The 12,060-nt window shown below is 34.9% G+C and overlaps 1 protein-coding gene across 1 annotated transcript in view; it reads left to right on the top strand.

Moving 5' to 3' along the window:
• The window catches only part of LOC149790504 (vacuolar protein sorting-associated protein 8 homolog), a 119,089-nt gene that overhangs the window by 74,699 nt on the left and 32,330 nt on the right, over positions 1–12,060 (top strand). The window contains exons 26-28 of the mRNA XM_089972550.1: positions 4,627–4,661; positions 6,573–6,639; positions 11,087–11,179. Of these exons, the coding sequence (XP_089828676.1) occupies positions 4,627–4,661; positions 6,573–6,639; positions 11,087–11,179 (195 nt within the window). The remainder of the gene's footprint in view (positions 1–4,626; positions 4,662–6,572; positions 6,640–11,086; positions 11,180–12,060) is intronic.

The raw sequence follows: 12,060 nt of genomic DNA, 5'->3' as shown, positions 1-12,060 counted from the left end.
AGGAAGAACTGAACAATGTCAGTCTTACTTTCAACAGTGGGGCAGTCCTCATAAATTTTGGTCCCGTGCTGAACATCATTGTCAGATGAGTTAAAATATCCCCATAGCAAAGTTTTAGACTCTTCAATATTGTCTTCCTTAAATCTCTTAAAATCACAATCCTATTGACAAAATAGGCTTTCCTTTTCTTGGACATCTCCATTGCAAGATCAAATGTCTTAATTCACTCGTAAATACTGACACGACTAAACTAACTTTTTAATCTGATTTCACTGGAAATCGATAACTAATTGTTTGAATAAACCTTATTTGCACTGTAGCTACGTTATGCAAATGAAGATCTTTCTCTTCTGGGTTGCACTGTAACAGATTACAGAAATCAGCAACAAGTTCAAAAGACATGCCATCTCTGATAGTTTCTCTGACCTGCTTCCATGTATCTATAAACGGTGGTCAGCAATAAGCTGGTCATCTTTATAATCAGTGAACCGTGTTCAGAAATATAATCACTGATCTGCTTGGGTGGCTAGAGTGCTAAAGATATTTATATTTCTTCAGGAGGTAAGGTTATTTTATTTATTGGGGAATATTAAAACTATATGTTCACTACAAAATATGTATTGACTGTGGAATTAACAGACAAAATAGAGTACATATTGTACCTTTATTTCAGAGAGCACACATACATATACCCACTCATGAGTAATTTATTAACAACACTGTTCTTTTTTTATTGTCTGCCCTGTTATGAAATCACAAGACTTGTTACTATAGCATAGCTGCCAACTGTCCCGTTTTTTCTGTATTTGTCCCTTTTTTTGGACCTGAATATGGGTGTACGTTTTTTTTTGCAAAAAATATGTTTTTTATTTTTAAAAAAATAATAAAAAAGTTCCTTGCAATTTTCAGTTTAGAACGGGCACTCGGTTCCATTCTGAAAAAAATGTATCGCATGTATATAGGAATACAGTTCTACAATATGATTGGTTCATTCGAAATGAGGCCACAATGCCTGTCTTTATCAGCCATATTGGATTTCGCATAAACAGTTACCGCTGTCACAGTATCTCATTTTCGTAATATTCAACTTCTAATCATGTTGAATAGGAAAGCAGAATATTCAGAATTTTCTCCAGGAAAGACAAAAAAACAAAAAACAAAAAAAACAAACAGAACTAGAAGGACAATTGTGCCATCTTGTTTAGATTTGTGAAACCATCTAGTAAAGGAGAAAACTCTATGGTTTGCAAGTTGTGTAACGTGATTTCGTTGTTGGGCGCCTATGAAATAAAGAATATGATAAAGCTAATAAACATCAGCTTGCTGCTTCATCATACACAACTCAGCCTGAACTTACGACGTATATAAATACCAGAGAGAACCTTGATGTAATTTGATTGAAATTCGGTTTATTAAATTTCTTTTGGAAATTAACCCTCCTCTTTCAGTTACTAGTGTTGCTGGTGATTTATTTTGCACACGTTTTCCAGACAGTAAAATTGCAAAGGATTACTCATATGCTAGAATGAATACAGTTAAATAAGAAAATCACACAAAATTGAGATCATCAATGAAAGTTGATACATTCAAATTGATAATGATTGGAAAACAAATAAGGTGTGGAAAAGGCTACTATAAAAAGTATGTGAGTGTGTTGCACTCTTGCACCTTCTGAATGGGCACCCGAATGGAATATGGTACAAAACGTGCATATTTGACATTAAATAATTATGTAAAGCTCTGTCCTACTTTACTGTTGGTTGTATATGTTGTAAATAGTTACATATACATTAAAATTTTAAAAATCAGTATTTATTCCTGAAAATTGGTATTTTTGTCACAAGAAGTCAGTATTTTTTTATTCGGGAGTTGGCAGCTATGCTATAGTAATAATTAATCTTAAAACTTTGACCTGTTTGTTAGCAATGCTTCAGTAAACCTTAGAGTAAGAGACAGAAAAAGTCAAGGACAATCTTTAAAATTACATTACTGGTTTTTATGAACCCTGATGTCTCAGGACCAGGTTGTGTCGACGATTTCTTAACACCCTTGACATAATTGAAATAGCTGGGTTTGACTGTAGCACTTCTGGCGCAGTGGTGCTCTTTCCTGCTAGCATAGATCAGAATTGGTGATAAAGTGATTCCTGCATTGGTGGCAAGATATGCAATGTCTTATGGAAGATACTTCTTCAGGAGAAACCCAAACTCGCCATAACTGTTTTTGCACCAATGTCAGTTCATCCAACGGAAATGGGGGGTAGGGTGACCAGTTGCCTCATTTCACCAAGATAAGCAGTAACTGGAACCCAAAGGAGAAGGCACTTCATATAAACCTTTGGAAATAAAAGTTATATTGAATGCCTTTCATTGTTGGAGAGACCAGCTGTACAGAAAATCATTCATGGTAATTTGGACCATTCTGTGATGGCCACTTACCTTCATAAACAAGGAGACCAAAATCACTCAACTGGTGCATCCTGGTCTCTGAGTTTCTACACTGGTGTTTTCAGCACATAACAGTGCAGATCAGGCTGATTCCTGTCAGACTCAATATTTTGGATGATCCTCTGTCAAGAAGGGGTCAGACTCTGCATACTAAGTAGTTGCTGCACTCGTTCAATAGTCAGATTTGCACAGTTTAAGAATCATCCTGTGATAGATATCTTTTTGATGAGGTCAAGCAGCATACCGTGATTTCTCCAGTCCAGAATACAGAGCCTGGTCTGTAGGTTCTTTAGCCGTCACTTGGGATGGGATTTGGGGCGACATATTCCTTCCAAAAATGTTCTGATCCCATTAGTCAATCAGATAGTAAGTTACCAGACTTGCAAAGTAGTTCTTGTAGCCCCTCTCAGATGGGACATGTGTTTGGTTAGTATTTTGCGGAACCTATCAGTGTTGCCAGGAAAATCCTAGTCAGACTCAATCTGCTATTCTGCTATTAAGTAACCCCACTCCCTAGCTGGACAAGCTTCAGTCATCAGAGCTTTGTGTTGTAAAGTTTCATCCTTCAGTCATGGAGAGAATCTCTTGAGCAAAGAATGACCTTTACTTTGAAGATGTGTAATGCAAAGTGATGGGTTTTCATGGCTCTGTGCCAGACGATCTCCATACCCCTTTGAGGTCAGCACAGCCTCATCTACTGGCATGAATGATGATAAAACTGAGGCCATTCTGATCACAACACAAAGACTTTCTCATTCACATCCTTTACCACAGACAATAAATATCAGCAACACCAACATTAAATTCACACAATCAGTATGAAACCTAGGTGTTACTCTGGACAGTACTCTCACATTGCACCAACAAGTCATGAACATATGCAAGGCTGCATATCTTGAGCTGAGACGCATCAGCTCAATTCGCAAATATCTTTCATTTGATGCCACTAAACACTTGTGTGTTCATTAGTACTTTCAAGACTGGACTATTATTCTGTCTGGTTCATCTCAATATCTGCTCCAGAAACTTCAAAAAGTTCAAAACACAGCTGCTTGGATCATACTTAGAGTACCACGATCAGAGCACACCTCCCCGCTGCTCTGTACCCTACACTGGCTATCCATTGGATCCAGAATCAAACACAAAATTTGTTCTCTGTGCTACGTTTCACTGTCGGACTCTAGTCCAACATACCTATCCAACCTCACCCATGTGTACACACCAGCAAGATACTTACGCTCCTCTTCTGATAATCGTATACTCACTATTCCCACTATGAAAACAAAGTCATATGGACAGCATTCTTTTGCATACCAGGGCCCAGCAACATGGAATGAATTGCCCACTGAACTTAGACACAAAGACACAGTGATCACATTCAAGAGTGCTCTCAAAACTCACTTATTTCTACTGCAAGAACAAACTTAAAGACCTAATAATGTTTCCTACCTTAAATATTCTCAGCATGTTTTTTAATGTTTTCTAATTTCATGGTAATTGTTTTTGTAATCATATCATTATATGTTTTTTATCTTATAGGTGTTGTCTAATGTTGTAAAGCACTTAGAGCTTCTAAAGATTAGGCACTACACAAAGTCCTCATTATTATTATTATTATTATCAACTAGAGTTGCCTATGAATACGTCCTCAGTTATTTCTTTTATTTGTTATCTGATTGTTGTCCCATATGCTTGACCATCAGTTATGCTGCCATCATATTAGGAGAGTAATTTATTCTTCAAATAGTCTTCATTTAAATGATGACAATGGTAGAAATTAAATGTTCCTGCGTATCCTCCTTCTGTAACATTAATGTGATTGAGAATGTATTCAACAGAGAAGGTAAACATTTTTTGAAAATTATATTTCTCTGAGAAACTATTTAACTTTCTCAGTCCTCCATGCAAATCCATATATCCTCATTGATGCTTAGCTGAAATTGGTAAACAGTAAATAGCTATCTTGAAGTGGTATGGGGTAATGGGTGGTTTTTTCTTCCATTTATCAATATGGTTATAATCAGGAAGGATGAAAGTTTTGACATTCTAGGATTGTTGGATTTAAGAAGTAGCCGAGATTACTTCCTAATGTTATTTTGATGAGGTTAGTATTCTCCAAGAAGTGCAATTTACTAAAAATGTTACTTTCTTGTTTATCACATATTCTTTGCCATTTCAGGCATTCGAAGAGGAAGAGTTCAATACCCTAGATGGGTTAGTTTCTTTTTTTTTACCACATAGCCATTTAATCCTATATCTTTGTGATGACATTTGATAAAGATTACATCTTTATTCCATCTAGCACCCAAAAAGCTTATGTATCACATGCTGAAAATGGAATTATTTACAGTGTGAATCTGTTTGCATTAATATCAAAGGAAATTTTAAAATTGCAATTATGCTTAAATGGAATTTAGGAAATATCTAAAAAAGTTTGCAGTTCAGCACCAATTTCTACACATGGTTCTCAATAGATTTAACCAGAATCTCAAGAGTCAAAACTGAAATCTCAAGAACAGTTGATTTTGAGTCATGAGCTCAGAGATGGGAATGTACCTTATTATTAGAGGGGGCCCCAAGTGGCCGAGAGGTCTAAAGCACTCACCATTACATATCACTGCCATGAGTCTTAGGTTCAGCCAATGGGGGTATGTGAGAAAGCGCCAGTAGCTTCACATGGGCCAGTTGTTCTTTCTGGGGTTTTCCCGAGTTCTTCCTCCACCATTAATGCTGGCCACCATGTATAGTCAGTGTTGCGCTGAGGGGTGGTGTTAAACCCTACAACAAAAACAAAAACCTTATTATTGGAACAAGCAGATACTGGAGAATATTCTCCTTCTACTCAGAATGTTAGTAACTTTCTCTTCATTTGGGCACTGACCAGTCATTTCTTAGACTTAAACAGAAAAGAAGATATACTTCTTTCAGCCATTTTGATTAATATGATTAAGTGTATGACAGTTCGGTGAAAAAGGTAGAGGTGTACATCTTATCATTCATTGCAAAGATTTTCTTTTTAGAAGATGCACAAGCATTTTTAGTTTCCTTCACAAGATCACTGACGGTGAACACTGATGCCATTGGCTGTAAATATTAAGTTTCATGTTTAACAGGGCTTTCAATAGTTTTCTGGTCCGAGTTTACCCTTTGATGACTTTATTTTGAGAAGAGTTGAGAATGTCTTCTCTGTTCGATGAGAACATGGCAAAAACAACCACACCCATGAAAGTTAAAAAGCTTCGATTTATATGTGGCTGAGGTTTTTAGGTTGCTTACTGTTCTCAAATACTTCTTGAAGAAAAGTTCATCGTGAGGATATAGTTCCTAAGTCGGACATGATATGTAACCACGAGTTTCATATTATTTTAACACTGGGAGAAAGCTAGTGTTTCAGAATTTTGACTTCAATTGAACTTATATCATCTACCTGTAAATATGCCTCTCAAAACATCTTGAACAATGCAATAAGAATTAAACTGTACAAGAAAAATAAAAATTCCTATCAAATGCATCTGTCTTAATCATTTTCTGGTTGATCTCTCCTTTTTATCTTATTTTACCAAAGGTCAGCTGATTTTTATTGAAAGATTTGAAAGTCGTGACCATGCTTTTTCATGCGTGTTTCTTCAGGCCACCAACCATTTTGTATATTGATCTAATTGTGCCCCAAACAGATATTAAAATTAACCAGTTAAAGAAGAGGTAAGCTTTTTCAGAGTTGTGAATCTTCTCTGTGTCTTCACATTTGTTGTACATAAATTGATATAAATGATTTCAATTTTAAAGAAATTGCATCTCTTTGAGAAAAGCAATAAATAATAGTCGTACTTACATTATATCTTCTACAGTGTACACTTCTTTCACAGTTACAGATCAACCATGGGTGCAATCCAGTCTTTATGCAAAATAGTAAGAAGTGAGTTAATTACTATCACATCACTAGATCCCACCTAGTTTGTAAGATTTAGATTAGGTACATGTGTCATACATAAATTGTACCTCAGCAAAGCAGTGGAATATTTCTTATAAGCCCTTGCTTACCACATAAAAATATTAATAGAATTGTTTCCATAATTGCATCAATTTGAATATCTCCACGTGCCATGTTATTTCTTTGTGTTATAGAATCAAAAAGAGACAGAGAGTTGTTGACATCCTGCTACAAAATATGGTGGAAAGTGTTGGATTTACAGTAAGTGCTGTCATATTCTTTTTTATATCTCAACATGAATGATGGGGAAAAAAATGTTAAATAATTTTCTTTGTGACATAATATCTGTATTTTCATTTGTCATCCATCACACTTTCATTTCTGTGAGATTAAGGGAAGAAACCTGATACAGTAGTACCCCTCATCATTAGGTATGTCATATGCAGCTTTGGGGTCAAGGCCATGGCACAGTATTTTATAAGCATATCATCATGCTTTCCTTTCCATTCAAACCTTTTGAGATGGAGAAATGAAGTTTGGTGTACTTGTACATCATCGTTAGTAGGTGCATTCCACATCAGGGTCTTATCATCAGGGTAACGTCACAGCAAAGAAATGTAAAGTTTTCTGTTGTACTTTACTTTTCACCCTTTAAATTTTGAACCACTTGTGGTGAAGGGATGTAGCATGCTATAATATTCATATCATTATTTAATGGTTTGTCTTTAAGGTCAAGGTCATAACGTAATATTTAAAGTTTTTCATCGCAATTTCCCTTCTACTTTGTAGTGCTAGGCCTCTTGCAGGCATATAGAATATGGCTGACAGTTTCGCTCTCCTTCATGTCGTATGAGGTGACTAATGAAGGTCACTTATTTACTCTGGCATGTGTCCTGTGATCGTGTTCCAACTGAGAAGGTCCTGGACTTTTTTAAAGAGTGCAGTTTAGTTCAAAAATTGGACTTTGCTGTATTTTATTCATTTGGTTTTATCTTTGTTTTGTGTGTCTTTTGGGGGATACCTACATTTATTTGACCTGGTATAACCATGATTGTACTTATATGCTGTTGAATCATCTATATGCTTACTGCAACTGTACAGTTGCATAAGGTTAAAGGATGAAATCTGGTACTTGGTACACTTATACATTGTCATTAGAAAATGTGTTGTATACACATTGGGAGTCATATTTTCAAGGTCATGGTAAGGGCTCAATATTTTATGTTTTCAGCTTCACTTTACTTTCTGTATTATAGCATTAAAGCCATTTGACATGAAGAGATGAAACTTGGTAGACTTGTATATCATAATTTTAAAGTACAACTTAAGTACCCTTTCAGCTTTAGAGATGAAACTAGGAATATTTAAACTTATCATTAGGAAATGTCACTTGTATGAAAATTTGGGTTCATATCTTCTAGGTCAAGTCATGGGTCCGTACTTCAAGTTTTCCATCACACTTTCCTTTTCTGTCTATAATATAAGAACTATTTCAGATTAAGAGATTAAACATTGTATAATTTTACATCATCATTAGTAGGTGTCTCACATACCCCATTAGGGGTCATATCTTTAGGTTAAGGTTGTTGGCCCTTATTTTAAGTTTTCCCACAATGCTTTACTTTTTATTCTGTAACATGTGAGATCAAGGGATAAGCTTATGTATTTGTGATGTACCACGTTGGAATTCTGCTTTCAGTGTCAGGGGCACATGCCAATTGGTTAGGTTTCTATGACATAACTTGTTGTTTTAGACAAACAAAATTTGATACACTTTGTTTCTTCAAAGTATTGGTCGTAAGTACTTCATGGTTACTATTGTTTCTGTTTTATATTATAAAAGTTGTTTGAGATTCAGTGATAAATCATGGCACATATATGTTTCTCTATTTTATCGAATTTCATGTATCATATTTATTGTTTTAATGTCAACATCTTACTTTTCTAAACTTTTTTTCAAATGCCATTGAGACAGAGACATGAAAATTGGCTGTTTTCCATGTGTGCCTAACAACTCTAAACCTCTGTCTGATCAGTGACAACCAGGTTTTGTCATTGTATACCTTTGGCAACTTCACCATATTAAGTGGTTGACATAAATTAACTGAATTTGTTAATGTTGCATATACATTTTTCATTTTTGGTTCTGTGCATTCTCAAATTTAAAACAAAAATTGCAGCCGAAAACAAGTTTGGAAGCCATTGTTTCATTTTGGGATGTCACCAAAAAATTATAATATAGCAACTATGTTATGAAAATGTTACAACAACAGCTTCAGCAGTTTCCTAGTAATTCTGATGACTGCATTATATTAAAAGCAGGGCTCGCATGCTACCTGGAAATCAGGAAATAGGAGAAATGATTTTTTTTTTTTCCTGACCGTTTAAAGTCCTTGAATTTTGCAAATATTGATGAAAGTCAGGGAAAAACCTGGAAATTTTCTGCCACCATTTGACATCCGAAACAATCACATAATTGAGTTGTAACTAAACTGATCATTAGTTAAATCTATTGAGTTCTTACCAGAATTTTTGGAGGGTGCAGTATGGATCATTTGGATGCTTGCAATAAACATATATGCTGCATCAATCCAAATGCTCAGTGGATTAGATTCGCCTAGTAGAATTTTTTTTTCAAAGTCAGCTCAATATCCATATCTTTCCTTACATCAAAGGTATGAAAACCAGTCTAGCATCACAAGAGGCCAGCATGGTAGTGGCAAAGCGTAGTTGCTTACCTGATGGCCTAGAAGACTTTAAATGTTGTTAGATCGAGTGATACATGCATGAAATCAATATGAAAATTTCTTATTTTCTCAGAAATTGTGAGTATTAAAATTGTTATATCTTTAATTTGCTGAAAGACAAAATAAAACTATGGCATTGACAAAATGTGACCTGGTACTCGTGATATACATTGCAAGTTGCATGAGTACACAAATCTAACAACCCGCATTTTCAAATGTTGCAGAGAAAAAAATTAATTAAAATATTAAATGTAAGTTGTATGCTGGTTGTAACAAAAGTACAAAAAAGAAAGAACACAACATTTTCCATATTTTTCTATTCCAAGAACAACTTCTGGAGTTTTGTTGTATCATGTGACTACCATGTTGACATGTGCTCTCTGCTTGATAAATCAGACAGGCCAGATGCTGGTTTTTACAAAAGTATCTTTCATTTAATGTAATTGACTTTCTGTACAACAACATTAAAAAAGAATTTTGTTGTTGATATCACGTGACTATTGGACTTCCTATGTCGTTGTTTGAGATTTGTGAGGTCATGTGACTAGCAATGCAAATGGCGAGTACCGGGTCAGGTTTCATCTATGTTGTAGTTTTGTCTAGTCTGTCAGTGTATTAAAGACATAATACTTGCCATTTCTGAGAAAATAAATCATTTTCCTATCGATTTCATGCAGGTATAAGTCAATATAAGTTTAAATTTTGTAGGCCCGCTGGTTAGCGACTACCATATGTCACTACTGCATTGTGGCACCAAATTCCAAATTTTTTATATGCATTTGCAATGACCCCACACCCCAACCTAAATGTCCTAATATGAAAAATGGGGTGGGAATATTCAGAGGAAACCCGGATTAGAAAACCGACTTATATTTGTTTTAAGCCAAATTTTTTGTCCAAATTGTTAAATCTCAGAACTGAAATGAGAAATTTTCGTCCCTTGGATTATATATCAAAAAATGATATGAGCCCCTGTATCAGTACAGGTCTGGGGACTGGTTTAATGAATAACAAGAAGACAAGTTGATTTTACGGAAAATTCTGTCCTTGTTTATACAACAGTGTATAATTTTGAAGGACTTTTGTCAAAATTTAAATCAACCCTTTTGAAAATGTTTTTAAAAGGTGGATTTTTAACCAGATTGTGTTAAGGAAATCAGGTTGTTAAAAAAATCTTGTTTGGGATTTTATTGGCACAGATTAAATTCAGGGTTAAACTCTTTTCATTACAAGACAAGAATCTAATAATTTGCATTTATTTTTTTATACCGTAATAGGAAATGTTTACTTTCTACAAGATGATATATATATATATATTGCTCTAGAATTCTTTAGAATTAAAGGTTTGAAAGGAAACAAAACTAATTTATGTTCATTATGCTGTTCCCACATAGCAACATGGTGAAGGTCAGCAAAATATAGTTAGAATTTTTATTCTGTACGTTGAAATGACTTTGCATGCCAATTTATAGGAATATAATCAGACTTGTTTTGTGTAATACATTTTGTGGTTTTGTACATGATCATCTTTTCTGACTTAGATGTTTTGGAGAGAGTTGAAAGAGAAACATCTTTAGATTTAGAAAATGCATGTTTTATAATCTTAAATGTTCTTTAATTACATTCAGTAATGGTCATATGTGAATCTTTAAAAATTTAATTTCATTCTGGAAAAAACTTGGAAATGACCTTGAAATTTATCTTTAGAAAAGCCTGGGTACCATGTAAAAGGGTTTTAAATCTTTAACAAGTAAATTGAACAAAGTCAGATGATATGGAAATCAGATTGCACATTTAGTAAAGTATAAATAACAGTCTCTTTATAAAGATAAATCGGTAACAGGAAAGAAAATTAGGAGTCTTTCTTTTTTAGAATGCTTCTATGTTCATAGGTAAAAATTGAAACTTTTCTTGCACTTTAATAAAGTATCTTATTAAGATATACTGCCTTTGTTTTACAGCCAACACAGGTTGGAATCCTTTTCACTTTCCTAGCCCGGCAGATGGCCAGACATGAGAACACCATCCAGGTTAACAGAGTACTGTTTGAACAGGTAGACATATCTTGATAGCTTTAAAACAGTATGCGCATGTGTGTGTGTGTGTGTGATGTGGACTTCTAACAATTCTCCAGTCATATTACTACAATGTCTGCAGTGTGGCAATTTACAGTGATGCCTAGCACTGGGGCATCATGCCACAGACATTTAGTGTCATGTCCCATCCAGTCACATCATCCTGACACCAGTCCAACCAGTCCTAACACTAACCTCTTTATGGTGAGTACCAAGCGAGGCAGCTGCTAGTACCATTTTTGTAGGTATTTGGTATGACTCTGCTGTGGTTTGAACCTGCGATGTTCCGCATATGAGGCAGATGTTCTAACCACTTATGCCACTGGAGCAGTCTTGTTAAGATAATAAAGAGTGCCTTATTTTTTAAGATTAGTTCAGCTGTGTTGCAGATGATACATTTGTGGTTCAGAATGTTTGCTCAAACAAATCACATTTTTTGTACATGAACATGGTGTCAGCATCCTTTTGGCTGTGAAAGTTGCAGTGATGCCATCCATTCTGATTCCTGGTTTTAACCTCACATTATTCTGTTGTTCAGGTTCGTATTTTCTGATAAGATTAAATTTCATATAGTTGAAACACTTGGAATGTCTGATTCATTGATAAGAGTATCTAAGTGATCGTGTCACAAATGTAATTGAATATTGACCAATCAGACATCATGTCAGCTTCGTGACCTGGTTTGCTTAAAACAGTTAAAGAAAGATGTTAATAATGAAGGTGGCCAGTTGCAATCATGTCTGAATAAAAAAACAACATGAGCAGCAGAAATTCCAAAACAATACTCTGGGTATCAGTATTGAATGAACGTATTGAATTTTGTCTTTCTAAATGGACTTGAGTATTTTGCTTGGCAGGAA

This window comes from Sinohyriopsis cumingii, chromosome 10, assembly GCF_028554795.1.
Source record: "Sinohyriopsis cumingii isolate HCF-2022 chromosome 10, ASM2855479v2, whole genome shotgun sequence".
NCBI classification, from domain to species: Eukaryota; Metazoa; Mollusca; class Bivalvia; order Unionida; family Unionidae; genus Sinohyriopsis; species Sinohyriopsis cumingii.
The sequence above is the reverse complement of the archived record's forward strand: the minus strand, read 5'-3'. Positions and strand labels throughout refer to the sequence as shown.